The 14,647-nt window shown below is 49.3% G+C and overlaps 1 protein-coding gene across 2 annotated transcripts in view; it reads left to right on the top strand.

Moving 5' to 3' along the window:
* The window catches only part of TRAK1 (trafficking kinesin protein 1), a gene marked incomplete at its 5' end in the record, with an annotated part of 118,935 nt that overhangs the window by 71,823 nt on the left and 32,465 nt on the right, over positions 1–14,647 (top strand). For both annotated transcript variants that reach the window (XM_080817903.1, XM_080817904.1), the window contains 4 exons: positions 3,056–3,132; positions 10,757–10,873; positions 13,108–13,208; positions 14,041–14,149. In XM_080817903.1, coding sequence (XP_080674029.1) covers positions 3,082–3,132; positions 10,757–10,873; positions 13,108–13,208; positions 14,041–14,149 — 378 coding nt within the window. The remainder of the gene's footprint in view (positions 1–3,055; positions 3,133–10,756; positions 10,874–13,107; positions 13,209–14,040; positions 14,150–14,647) is intronic.

Here is a 14,647-nt window from a genome sequence, read left to right as displayed (position 1 = left end):
AATGCTATCTAAATGTCAATATTTTTATGACTCTTCTAATTTTTTCCTGTGTTTTTATTATAAATCAGTACATCTTCTCTTCATTAGGATTATATATAATATATATTATATATACTATATATATAATATATATGTATATATGTATATATTTATTTATTTAACAGGGAGAGACACAGCAAGAGAGGGAACACAAGCAGGGGCAGTGGGAGAGGGAGAAGCAGGCTTCCCGCTGAGCAGGGAGCCTGATGCAGGGCTCCATCCCAGGACCCTGGGATCATGACCTGAGTGAAGGCAGAGGCTTAACCCACTGAGCCCCCCAGGTACCCCAGATTACATGTATTTTTCAAAGCATTACTGGAATAACAATACACATCCTTTAATAGCTCAGGGTCAGCAGTGGTTTTTCATTTATGCCTCTGATTTCCGAAGCTGGGCTCTCTCAAAGGCCTGGGGACTTTGGGAAGGTCTCTCCCTCACTCTGCAGCCCTAACTGAACGTGAAAGGTCACACCTGCCCTCCTGTCCCTGTGTGCGTGGCAACAATATGTATCTGGTTCATGCTAGGAAAAAACCCACTGGTCCAAGTGTACATCTTATTGGGTCAATGGTTAAAGCACATTAAAGCTTTTTGAAAATTAGCTTTAGAAAAGGAAACACGAGGGATCTTTGTGGTGGTGGATACACAACCAGCACAGTAATAGGATTGTTGAGAGCTTACGAGTCCCATGTGGGGCATGCTTGCACGCTCAGATGACTAAGAATTAAGCTGGGGAAATCCGAGTCAGCTTCGTGGATTGTATCAATGTCAGTGCCCTGGTTGTGATATTTCACAGAATGTTACCATCTGCAAGAAACTGGGTAAAGAGTGTTAGGGACCTCTGTATTATTTCTTACATCTGCATGTGATTATCTACACATGATTAACTCAAAAAATTCGCCTGAAAGTAGAAGTGTAATTTCTGATTAATACAGTCCCAGAGGAAAAAAGCAGCTCGGAATCCTGCTGTCTCCTGTTCGGGTGACATGGAGACCGATTCAAGTCTAGCCTGGTTTTCTTTTTCTCCACAATAGCAGAGTACTTGGTCCTCTAAGTTAAGGGCTGGGGTAGGCAGTAAGCAGGGCCCCCTGGTCACAACACCGGGTTCTGCACAGAGGCCTTTTGTTCCTGCTGGGATCTGTTTCTTGTTAATGAGCTGGGTGTGCCAGTGCTTGTCTGTGGGGCCAACAGGCTGGGGAGGCCTCCTGCCTCTTTTCCTGCAGTGCTGCCACAGAGCACAGTTGTACCCCCCACCCCCCTCCTGTGAAAACGAACTCCTTAGGGGGCACAGGAATCTTCTCTTAAGGATTTCTCCTGCCCTGCGCTGATGAACAATTTAGAGCCATTTGAGCTGCACTCCACCTCCATCAAGTTAAATTCTGGTTTAAACCAACCCTTCCTTACATGAAGCTCCCTGGTTTTTGCTAGCAGGGCAGCCCCCACTGGAGGCCAGGGAAAGGAAGCGCCCGAGGCAGTGTACTTCCTTCCAGCTCCCAGAGAAGTGTCTGGTGGAGGAGAGAGCTGGAAGGGGGTTTCAGATTTGGACCCAGATTTCAGATCTCCTTAAGCTGGAAAATCATTCCAACGGATCCGGTTTCTCTGAGCTCATTCACTAGGGTGATCTTTACTTGCATTTAATAAAATATTTAGAGACCTATTGCATTCCTCTTGCAGCTTGCCATTAGCAATGCTACAGAGGTTGGCTTAGTAACCCACTTGATTCCCAGCTGCCTTGCCTGGGCCATTTCTGAACGTGGGTCGTTGTGAAAGCTGAACCAAGCCTTCGGCTCTTAAGGAATTATTTTGTAGAGTCTTAGTTATAAGGAGTTACCGGGACTTTATTAATGGCAGAAGTGGCAAGTTTTAAATAATTTTTCACTTGGGTCTTACAGGGACTTACGTTCATTCCTTCCTCCACAGAATAAAACCTGTGACACCCTTCTTGGTGTTTGCAGAATTGCAAATCGATTCCTTGCCATGGATTTAAAATAAAACCGCCCAGTGATTTTTCCGCAGACTAAAGTGTTTTGTGGCACCACCTTTTACTCCAACAGGAGAACAAAGGCCCACGCGCCCTCAGGCGGCCCTCGTAGCCTCTCATGACCATAGCCAATTAGATACCTGGTGAAATACCAGTCTGCGAGCTGTGTTTGGGTTCATGGCGGGAATGGTATCAGCCTTTTTGGCGTGGATTAAAAAGAATCGACCACCCTAGTTTTCATGGTAGGGAAACTGGTTGCCTTGCCTTAGAATTTAGGCCATTTGGAGAGGGGAGGGGAGGGGCTGCACCATTATGAAATGATCAGCTAAGATTGTTATGTGTTTGTTTGTTTATTTATTTATTTTTAAGATTTCATTTATTTATTTCTTTGACAGGCAGAGATCACAAGTAGGCAGAGGCAGGCGGGGCGGGGTGGGGAGGAAGCAGGCTCCCTGCTGAGCAGAGAGACCCATGTGGGGCTGGATCCCAGGACCCTGAGATCATGACCTGAGCTGAAGGCAGAGGCTTAACCTACTGAGCCACCCAGGCGCCCCCTAAGATTGTTATTTAATAATTATACCAGTAGCCCATTTCTGAAGGATCCTTCTCCGTCCATGCAGTTGGGTCTCTGTGGTTGGCGAGCTCTAGACCCTTGGGATGCTTTCTGATCCCTCACACACTGGTGCCTATGCTGCTGATCCGTTTCAGTTTGCTGAGTTTACATGAAGCCAGACCCCTTTCTAATCCAGCGTCTTGTCCCCCGTGCCACCCCTCTGTGTATGCACGAGCGTGGCACACACAGACACATACGCACAATCAGAACCTTGCAGGATTGGAAGTTATCTCATCCCTGAGCCCCCCCTGAGGCTCTTCTCTGGAACTGGGAAATGAAATCTGGTGGTGCCGAGTGCAGTGTGGGTCGAACCCGGCCAAACCAGCGACCCTTTGTGCCCGACTTAAAGGCCGCTTTATTAGATGGGTTATTTGTTTGGCTGGTTTGTGACATCCGTAGCTCATTGCCACTTTTATTTCTTGCAGTTTTATGTGCTGAAAGAGTTGGCCAGATGACTAAGACATATAATGACATAGATGCTGTCACTCGGCTTCTTGAGGAGGTAAGTGCTTCTGGGGAGGCCGAGGGCCGCTTATGATTGACTGATTATAACTTACATTGATTAAAGCATACATGGTTGTTGGTCTCAGTGAAGAGTCCCCAAAATGGAGCCCTCTTGGGGTACAAAGCCGTGCCTTTGCTTTTTGAACTGTTAGCTCCGCAGGTCTTTGTAGCTATAACTTTGTACAAGGTATGTTAGGTTTTTAAAAGGAACGTATAAATGACACAAAATAGGAGTGCTTGCTAGAAGATCCAATTTAAGACTTTTTAAAACCCTGAAAGTGTTTTGTAATGCTATACTTTAAGGGTATCCAAAAGCATCCAAAGAAGACATCATCATTATATCTTTGTGGTTTTTTGGAACTTACCTCAGGTTAAAGGGATATTACACAGCATAGAAATAACCAAAAATCATTCTGGGAAAGAAAAATTATGAAACTTGCTTAGAAGTGGATGAGCTGCTGGTATTTTAGGGACTCTGTTTTTCTCGGTTTCTTCTTAGCATTCTTTTGGCAGTTGAGAATCCCAGGGCTGTGCATACCTCTACAAACAGATGAGCACCATATGTATACCCCCATGCCTAGAACCGGCCAGAATACAGCAGGTTCTTATAGGTGCATATTGAATAAGTGCCTGTCTTTAAACGTTATCAGTCCTTAATGGCACCAGTGCTAACTTAGACCCTTGTTTCTGCTCTGGAGCCAAGGTTGACTTGGGGTCATGTTACTATTCGTCAGCTCTTCTCCAGGAAAAGGGTAGCATGATGTGGGAGACACAGAAATCATTGTTGTCCTTTTCAGCCACTGGTAGGACAAGGTTGAAACACAGGACCGAGCAGGAGTGGTGGAACCCAGAGTTTTGGGAGACATCTTTGTATCCCACTTTTATGTATCTCCTCTCCTATATTTTTCCCATCTGAACATCCAGTACTCTCACGGCTGCTCTGAGGGGTGGACTCTTTGGATTCCCCCCTGAGTTCCTCAAGGCTCACCTGCCTAGCCATCGGCTCCCCTCCCTTCTCCTGCAGCCAGTCCTCTCTCTGCTCTGCGTGTAGGCAGAAGCTGAGACTTCTCGGTCACCTGCATGTCACAGTAGTTACCAACAGGTCGGCCCCAAATAAGTGATGTTACATTTTTGGCCGTGAGACAGGGCCATTGCGAGGCATTTTGGGGCACAGGCCTTCTGGTGGTACTCTAGTTGCCGCCATTATGGTGGCTGGCGTTAGGCACTTGGGAGGCTAGCTTGGTTGGCACCAATGACTTTTTTTTTTTTTTTTAAAGATTTTATTTATTTATTTGACAGAGAAAGATCACAAGTAGGCAGAGAGGCCGAGAGAGAGAGAGAAGCAGGCTTCCTGCTGAGCAGAGAACCCAATGCAGGGCTCGATCCTAGGACCCTGAAATCATGATCTGAGCCAAAGCCAGAGGCTTAACCCACTGAGCCACCCAGGTGCCCAGCACCAGTGGCTTCTGAAAATGGTTCGTCACAGACCCCTTCCCACTGGTCCTTACCCCCCAGCAGTGCCATGCTGTTTGGGTACCCTGGTATTTCCAGCATCTACTCCTCAGTCCACACTGTTAGCTGTCAGTTCTCCTGAGGAGGCTCTGTCTGGACCATTCTTTTTATTCCAAGCCCACTCCACTCCTCCAGCCCACAGAGCCTCAGGAGGGAGGTTTCTGTTTCTTTCTGTAGCCCGCATCCCAAGCCCGCTCTGACCTCTTTGCCCCACCCCCCACACTTAGAGACACTTAGAAGTCCTCACTGTGGCAACCAAAGCTACACACAGATCCCGTTCTGAAACCCCCTCCAGCTTGTCACCAGGGACCTCCCCCATCCTTCCCTGGCCTTGAGTGTTGTGCTGCAGGGCTCATGGGGACCTTCAGAGCTGTTTGTCCCCACGGCTCCAGGGGGTCTGTACCCCCGTGAGCCCTGAGCATGGCAGTCATCCTGCAATTCGCTTTGTTCTGTTCTCCTGGCCAGATTAGCTGGAAGCTTTTCCAAGGTGGGGACCATCCAGGACAGGGGTGTGGGGTTGGTGGGGGGAGGTCTCTTCCCTTATAACCTTGGAAATGATAAGCCCTTTGCAAGTGTCTGCTGCTGTTGTCATGCTTGTTATCAAAGGTGAATTGTTTCTGAGAGCTGTGTCTTGTCAGTTCTGCGTTAGCTCTCGGCCGCAGGTGCCCCCGGTTCGGGTGTAGGGACCCAAATCAGAGGACAGAAGCAGCCCAGGGCCACACGGCTGCCTTGCACCCTAGGCTGGTAACTGCAGCACCCGGGACTCTTGCTTTTGGCTCGAGTGTTGACCGCCCTGTTCATTTCGTTGTGGGGAGTATAGGCCATTGGCTGTCAGTGGGACATTTTAAAAACAGAAACAGGGTCACATTTATTATGGGATGCTGACTCTGTGAGCATCTTCCGCCTGCCGTGCTTGGTCCCTGCTGAGCTGGCACTGGCGGTGCCGAGCCCCATCTCTGCTTGGACATCTGAGGATTGCTTCCGAAGGAGCTGGGCCTGCAGCGCTTCATGCAGAGCCTGGGTATCTAGTTCCCTGTCCCCCCAGCTCATCTGCTCAGCCAGTGTCACTCCCCAGATGGCATGCTGTCCTCTTTAAAAAAAAAACAAACCCCCAAAACCTGAGCTGTCAAGAAGAATATTTGTGGGGTGCTTTCTTCTGGTGGCTTTGTGCCCTCTGGGTTCTGTTTTTAGCAGCTCATTCTGGCATGGTCTGTGTGTGTGTGCATTTCATTTATAATGCCATTCTTCTCCTTGTCCTGATAAGAACCACTGCTGAGTCACTGCCTTTCTTCGGAACTAGGCGGTTCCCCGGTGAAAGGTGAACTGCCTCGGTCACGGGACCGCGGTACTGGGCTGTGTTATGCTTGGCTTGGCTTTGGTTCTGCTTCCTCTGATCATTTGCTTTGGTTCGCAGGCCGGCCACACGCAGGCAGGGTTTGGGGGTGCGGGTGAGGGGAGAGAGAGAGAGAGTGTGTGTGTGTGTGTGTGTACACGTACTACACACAGGATGCCAAAGCGCAGCCGGTGGCAGGTGTGGAGCTTTTGTTTCTGCCTCTAAGGGGAAGAGGATTCCACAGCAGCTCGCCTTGACTTCCTGCCTTTGGATTTACCTTTGGGCAGAGCTTGCCTCCCACCACCCCCACCACCCTCTCCCCCTCGTTTGGAGAGGGTTTTTCCGAGGGCCCCTTAGTCATGCTTTTGATGCTGAGATTGGTGAATGAGATGAGTCATCCGCCATGTGTGGGAGGCTTGCTGCTCTCCATCTCTGAGGGCTGTTGTCAGACAGCAGGGGCGCCACTGGCAGAAGGGGCTGAACCAGGTCACTGTCTCTTTAAGCAAAGCAGGGCAGGCAGAGGGAGCGAGCCCTGGGAATGAGCTCCTCCACCTGGCTGCATTTCCCAGCTGAACGAGGGAACCCGGTTCTTTTAATAGTTTATTACCAAGGGCCTAAATTCTTTATTTGTAATCTCTCATGCTCACTGTAGTTTAACCCAGTGGTCACTTCCTAGCCGCTCTCCTGTTTTTAGCTGTAAACATTTACCACATTTTGGCTGGTTGTGTAATAAATGTGAATGTTTCATTTCTGGAATCATCCAGGAGAAACCAACCAGTCTGTCCTCTTAGTAAAGAAAAACCAGAGCTACTTCAATAAGTTAATGTAACTTATAAATGAACTATTTTTAGGTAACTTTTAAGTAATCTCCACACCCAATGTGGGGCTCAAACTCACAGGCCTGAGAGCAAGAGTCTTATGCTCTACCACCTGAGCCAGCTAGGTACTCCCCTTAGATAACTTTTAGACACCACAGAACTTGTTTAATTTTTTCATTTCATCCATAAATAGTTTTACTATAACTTCTTGCCCTTTTATCCCCCCCAGCAGAGAGTTTTAGTTTCTGTTACTATAAAGATTCAATTTTTGGTGTAGATGGGGTGAAAGCTGCCCCCCTGTGGGGCAGGGACGATGAGGAGAGCCCCAGGTCTGAGGTTTGGGGTGTCATGGGGAGGGCAAAGGGCTTCACTGAGTGCACAGCCCATTTGTTTTTCTTCCCCTGCCCATTGCTCTTGGGCTCTGGCCTTTGTGTGCCATGGGAAGCCCTCACCATCCTTTGGGTGCTCCAGCCGGCCTTACCCAGAGGGCTTTTGTAACTATAATTTTTGCTTGATTTGTTTGCCATGGAGTTTGCATGCAGACTGTGGCCAAGACATGCAGAATGTCTGCGCTTGTCGGAACTTCCCACGATGCATGCATGATGGCAGTGTAGACCCAAGGAGGCAGTGAAGCCTCTGGCCTTAAGTGCTTACTGGGTATTCAGTCTGAGAATTTGTTCTGGTAGATTCAGTGTGCTTGAGTTAGATGTGTGGAGACCACACTTCCAAAGAGAAATTGACACTGGTATTGCCTTTTTAAGTGAGTGTTAGCCAGCTGAAACCATTTGCACAAGATGCTAATTTTGAGTTGGCCTGGAGAGGTAGGTTCCCTCCCACCATTCCTTTGGCTCCTTTCCTCCACGTACCCAGTAAACACATATGTTGAGTCTCAGAAGTGATGAAGGGCCACCGAGCAGAGAACCGTCCTTGGAGGACTCTGTAGCAAGCACAGATGAGTACACAGATGAGTACACAGAAAGTACACAGAAAGGTTCATTGGCCAGAGTCACTGGTCCCCTTTGTGCCTTGGCAGGCTCAGATTGCGGGAATAAGGTGGAGGTATTTGTGGCTCCCGTGATGTGGCACCCGGTTGGCTTCTGGGGCAGCGGTGACAGCAGTGACAGGTTTCCAGACTGTGGGAAACGGAGTGGGGAGTGGCCATCATCTGTGCGAGAGAGTGCCAAATGGCATCTAGAGTCTTCCCAAACAGTACTTCAACCTCCATTGCTCGGCTCCTATGTCAGTGAAATTCCTGTGATAAGCAAGGGGGAAGGTGTGCTGCTCGTGCACGGAATTACTCAGTGGGTATATAAAAAGTTAGAAATACAAAGTGCCTTTGTTTTCTTCATATCGTACAAGTCTGAATCATAATGCTAGGAGATTTTTTTTTGAGGGTAGCTAACAGCCAGTCTGCCCCACACCCCCTCCCCACCTAACAGAGGAGGGAACTGGGTTCCAGGGATGTTCAACCAGAGCCTGATCTCACCGCTGTGGAAGAGAAGGGTTCCCCCGGAGCAGGTAAACTTTTGACCAGTACCCACTGTAAGAAACGCATCTCAGGTTGCAACTCAGTACTCCCATAAATGAGTATATGACAAGTGAAAGCATAAACATGAAATAATACCCTCATTATGTGGAATGCACTTTGGTATTTCAATCTTGTGCTGTTGAATTTCATTTAAAACAAATTATCAGTTGCCATTACAAAAATGATTCTCAACCTATGATGGTTTATAATGTATGTTTGGAAAAAACTGACCTAGAGTGTACCTGATCCTTGTTAAATGGAAGCCATTGGCCCAAGGTCATATGGTTAGTTAGTAGCTGGTTAGAAGCTAAGGCTCCTCCCTAGCTTTTTTTTTTTTCTAAGTTCTATATATTTATTTGTCAGAGAGAGAATTTATTTGTCTCAGAGAGTGTGTGCGTGCGCACACACACACACACAAAAGCAGAGGGAGAGGGAGAAGCAGTTACCCCGCTGAGCAAGAAGTCTGCTGGAGGATTTGATCCCAGAACTGTGGGATCATGACCTGAACTGAAGGCAGATGCTTAACTGACTGAGCCACCCAGGCATCTGCTCCCCGCCCCCCCCCCAGCTTTTCTCCTCCACATTCCCTTCCTCTTCTTCTTACACCAGCTGGATGAAATTAGCACAAGCTTCTTTTTTTTTTTTTAAAGATTTTATTTATTTATTTGACAGATGGAGATCACAGAGAGGCAGGCAGAGAGAGAGGAGGAAGCAGGCTCCCTGCTGAGCAGAGAGCCCTGATGCGGGGCTCGATCCCAGGACCCTGGGATCATGACCTGAGCCGAAGGCAGAGGCTTTAACCCACTGAGCCACCCAGGCGTCCCTAGCACAAGCTTCTTAAATGATTTAGTTTTCCAGAGCTCCCCTCCCCTTGCTAATCCTACCCACAAGGGAGCAAGTTGAACCTAACCACAGTGGCAAACAGTGTCTCAGCACAGAGGAATCAGCCTTTGGTGATGGCGTCTGTCCTGCTGTCTCTCCGGTGAGGAAACATCTTTCCTCCCATATTTATTTATTTATTTAAAGATTTATCTATTTTAGAGAGAGCACAGAAGCAGGGGGAAGGGCAAAGGGAGAGGGAGAGAATCTCAAGCAGACTCCTGGCTGAGCGAGGACCCTGACACGGGGGCTCGATCTCACAGCCCTGAGATCATGACCTTACCGGAAGTCAAGATTCGGCTGCCCCACCGACTGAGCCACTCAGGCGCCTCACAGCTGTACCTTTATATGCCACTAAAGATCTTCCTTGGTGTACTGCTCTGCGGCATATAAGTGGTATCATCAACTGAAATAAAAAAACTTCTGTGTCCTTAACACAGTCTTTGCCTCTGAGGTAAGGCGATTTTATGCTTATCACCATTTTGAAAGTATTTTTTTTTTAAGATTTTATTTATTTATTTGATAGAGACAGCAAGAGAGGGAACACAAGCAGGGGGAGTGGGAGAAGGAGAAGCAGGCTTCCCACCAAGCAGGGAGCCCAGTGCGGGGCTCAGTCCCAGGACCCTGGAATCGTGACCTGAGCTGAAGGCAGACGCTTAATGACTGAGCCACCCAGGCGCCCCTCCATTTTGAAAGTATTTTTAGCAGTTTTTTAAAAGTTTGTTTTTTTTTTAATAATCTCTACATACAACGTGGGGCTCAAATCCCCAAACCTGAGATCAGAAGTTGCAGGCTCCTCCCATGGATCAGGTCCTGATCTCAGGGTCCTCGAATCCAGCCCTGCATTGGGCTCTACGCTCAGGGGAGAGTCTGCTTCAGATTCTCTCTCTTCCCCCCCTTGGATCCTCCCACTCGTGCAGTCACGCTCTCTCTCTCTCAAATAAATACATAAATAATAAAAAACCAACCTAAGTACCCTCCATTAAGTAAAAGAAACATGCTGTTGGATTTCAGAGTAACTTTGGCCATTTTTGTTTCATATGAAGTAAATACAAATAGCTCTGTAAATTCCACTTTCATATGTTCTAAGGAGCCTGCCTCCCTGCATCAGCTCTTTGCTTTATTGCAAGAGCACCGTGGGATTCCTGTGCTCATTCATTCATCCAGCAGGCAGCTAAGGAGTATTTCCATGTGCTGGGCCCTGGGGGTACAGTAGCTCAGCCCTCTGGCGGACAGATTGTCACGTGATTTCACAGACACCCAAAGCCGCTGCGGAGAATTGTTTTTGGAAGCACGTTTCTCTTGTAGAAACAGAGACTTGTAGTCCTTGGGTTGTCTCCCATTGCCCGAGGTCTGCGTAGCTCTGAAACCTTCTGTAGGCAGAGCGTTCCCTTCTTTGAACAGGTATCAAGTGTGGGTACGTGGACGGTGAGTTATTAATACCTTTGTTAGTTCGAAATGTTCTGTTTTCCTCAGTTGACACTGAGTGCCCTGGGCTCCTCTGGGAAGCACAGGTGTTCTGAACATCTGTTCTCACTTTTGCCTTTCATAGAAAGAGCGGGATTTAGAACTGGCTGCTCGGATCGGCCAGTCGTTGTTGAAGAAGAACAAGACACTAACGGAGAGGAACGAGCTGTTGGAGGAGCAGGTGGAACACATCAGGGAGGAGGTGAGCTGGTGGCAAGGGCCAGGGGCCGTTGGGCTTGGGCTCAGGCTCCAGAGCTGTCTATTCCGGGGCGGCCTCTTGCAGGCAGAAGGCTGCCTTCCTGCTGCTGCTTCTGTTCATGACCCTGCTTCAGACAGTGTGGACAGTGCCAGCTGGGGTAGGAACAACCTTTACCTGCTCACTGAGGCCAGAGTAGCCAGTGCCACCAGGCCTGGCTGTGCGGGGGCAGCACCTGTCCCTGTCCCCTAAGAGGCCAGGTCCTCACACAGGCTGGGAAGTACACTTAGCCTGTGAGGAGTGCACGCAGGCTAAGACGGCGGTGAGCGGGGGTTCCTGGGGCAGGTGGGCACAGGCAGGCCATAGGGGAGCCCTGTGGGGAAGAGGCTAGCCCTGCTGCAGAGTAGGGCAGCGACGGCACATTCTTCATTCCAATACAATTTTGTGTTTGTAAAACAAAATGAAAAAATAGGCTGTTGTAGTCACGGTAGGAACCCTGTCATTTTCATGATGCAGACCTTGGCTGAAGGGCATCCGTGGTCAGGGCTGGGGTACTGAATGCTTTAGGCTTTAGGTCTGGGGTTTCGGAGGAGCAGCACTAGTTTTCTGGAAGGTTGTGGTGTGGGCAGGACAAGGAAGGCTCTGCTGAGTTGGGCGGGGTGGCTGGAACAGGCTTAGGAATTAGAGCCGGGCCCTACTTCGTTGCTTCTTCCCCATCACCCTGTCCTTTTAACTGCAGATTTTAGCTGTGAGGACTTTCACTTGCTTCTTCTTCTCCTGGTTTCCCTTATTTTCTGTCAGAAACCTTCTAAGTGGGAGGGGATGCCCGGACTCATGTCTTTTAGATTTATTTAGACCTTGTCCTCATTGAAGCTATTCCCACCTGTTGTTGCCTAGGTTTGGTAATGGTTTTAATATTGATGAAACAGACTTGCCAATATCTGAGAAAACTTTTCACCCTCAGCGGCTTCCTCTGAAAAATGTTAGGGTAGGATATGGTCATGTTTGGAGAAGTCAAGTCGCCCCCTGCTTTCCCCGCACCCAGCATCATGGCCTGACCTCCCCTTCTCGCAGGCATTAGGGAGCAGAGGACCATGCCACCCAGGGGACCATACGTGGTCGCCCACTGTGCCTCGTGTGCTGTTCCTCCACGTGACTGTCCTTGCCGGGGGTTCCCTCACGTCACACAGATAGTACCCACCTCTTTGGAAGTGGATAAGTGTCTTTTTCCTTGGAAAAGCTTTGAATTTGGAAGCTGTAATATGTTCCCCTTTGGCACATCATTAAATTGTCAATGTAGTGTTAGAACTAAGGCTTTTGTGCACATAGAATTTGCTTCTCCGTGGAAGTCATAAATACCCACTGTGTTGGGTAGGAAAGCTGGAAACAACCGTAGACCCCAAATCAAATTAGAAACAAGAAAGAATGACAACCAAATTGTAATTCTTGCTTACAGCACCGGTTCCCTGCTAATCAGAAGTGAAAACTTTTATGGCACAGGTTTGTTTGCTTAAGATGTTAAGTATAAATCAGGCGACTTGCAAAAACTGTCCTAGTTATCAGAATGGCCACTTCCTGATGGCTGCCTCCTTTCTCCCTGTGTCTGAAATTGCTATCTTGTGGTCACTGAGTACAGAGCAAGGTCTGGCCAGGCTTGGCCGAGAGCCCTGTGAGGGTGCAGCAGTCACAGGGTGGGGCTGTGAGTGTCCCAAGTATGACAGTGAGGGTGGGCTAGCTGCTCGAAGCTGCCCACCCAGAGCTGGCATCACCAGGGGCCCGGTCCAGGGTGGCGTTGCGTTTCAGCAGAAGTGAATGGCCTCTTCTTTCACTTGGTAACATGATCTCTTTCTCTGGCCATTTGCCCAGCTGGTCATCTGGCTACTTGCAAAGCCCATATGCTGTCTTGTCCTCCACCCCCACCCCTAAACCTCATTCCAGAGCCTTCTAGTCTCCTCTCAACCTCCCCTCTGAACCAAAGTAAAAACCATAAACTTTGGCAGAGGGTTTTCTGTCAAAACACAGGTGACTGTATTCTTCTTCAGTGGGATCAAATGCAACCTCTTTTCCTTGAAAAGCCCAAAATTGATGACCTGCCTTCACTTTGGGTGAGGAATTAAACAGACATTGTCACCCAGCAGCAAGTGTCTGGACATGGCAGGGGCTCTGTGGTGCTCAGGGCTGAATGCTGTCCCCCTCTCCTCCCCCCCCAACAAAACCCCGGCCCCACTGTGTCTGTGCAGGTGTCTCAGCTCCGGCATGAGCTGTCCATGAAGGATGAGCTGCTTCAGTTCTACACCAGCGCCGCGGAGGAGAGCGAGCCCGAGTCCGTGTGCTCCACCCCGTAAGTCGCAGAGGGCCGTGTCTCTGGGGCCAGGGTGCAGGCAGCTGGCTGTCGTCTGTTTCCTTGGCAGTGCCTTGGCAGGGTCACTTCCCCAGTGGCTTAGGTCCATTGCTCCCAGCCTTCCCCAGACCAAGCATCTCCACGTGCCTCCAACAGAGTGGATGATTTCAGCAGGACGTGGAAGGAGACAGGGTTATTTGTCAATTTAGATTGATCCGGCCTGGTCACGGGTAACAGGTGGGCCCTGGAGTTAGGTAGAGGATAGGACGGATGCTGGAGCCAGAGATGCTATGGTGAGCCCCTGGGACAGAAGGTGTGGGGACTTCTCAGAGAGTCCGCAGAACCTTACATCAGGAGCATGAACTCTAGAGCCCGGTGGTCTCAGTTCACACCTTGGCTCTGTGGTTTCCTAGCTGTGTGCTCTTGGCTAAGTTACTTAACCGCTCTGTATCTGTTTCCTCTTTGTTATATGGGAATACTGATAGTACTTGGTTCAGAGGGTTATGGGCATTAATTGGCTTCATACTTGTAGAATACTTAGAACTAGGCACACAGAATTGCAATGTAAATATGAAATAGACTTCTAGGCATCCGGAATTGTGCGTCAGTTTCAAATAGTTGATTCTGCTGAGTTGTGAGGCCATGTGGTAGCTGCACAATGGTGGCCAGAGGGTGGGGATGGGAGTCCTGAGTGCTGGTGAGCCTATGTGGCAGCAGGGGGCCACCGTCACTCCTGCATGGTTCATGGTCACCCCTCCCCCCACCGGAAATGGTACTTCGCCAGGTGCAGGGAGCCGGTCTCTCTGGAGCGAGATTGCACTTTCTCCCCCAGGTTGAAGAGGAATGAGTCATCCTCCTCCGTCCAGAATTACTTCCATCTAGATTCTCTTCAGAAGAAGCTGAAGGACCTCGAAGAGGAGAACGTCGTACTTCGATCGGAGGTCAAGTGCACTCCCTGCCCTTATTCCCTCTGGAGGGTGGTGGCCCCCTTTGCCTCATCTGGCAGGAGGAGCTGTGCTTACAGCGCGGTTTTCAAGGGTGACCATCTGTGAGAGAGCCACCTGAGCTCCACTCACATCGGCACCCTGAGCCTGGCTGGCATGCCTCCTCTGAGCTGGGCATTGGCTTCTGGGGAGCACGTACCTGTCCGGGGGACCGAGGACTTGGGGATTCTCCTTGCGGGTGGGCAAGAGTGGTAAGCCCCTCCTCCTCCAGTTAAGGCACGCTCTGTCGGTGGTGTCTCTTCGTGGCATCCTCTAGCTCTGCCATGGAGATGACACGGAGGCTTGTTGCCACAGGGCACATATGCTCTAAGGGAATATAGTACGTGAGAACTTGGAGACAGACTTCTTAGACAATTAACATAAAAAGGTAGAGCTGGGACCACATGGGGACTCATGCTTTTGAGTGTTTCTGACTAGCTGGGCGCTATGCACTTT

This window comes from Martes martes, assembly GCF_963455335.1.
Source record: "Martes martes genome assembly, chromosome: 1".
Classification (NCBI taxonomy): domain Eukaryota; kingdom Metazoa; phylum Chordata; class Mammalia; order Carnivora; family Mustelidae; genus Martes; species Martes martes.
Note: the sequence above shows the minus strand (reverse complement) of the source record. Positions and strands in the feature narration are given on the sequence as shown.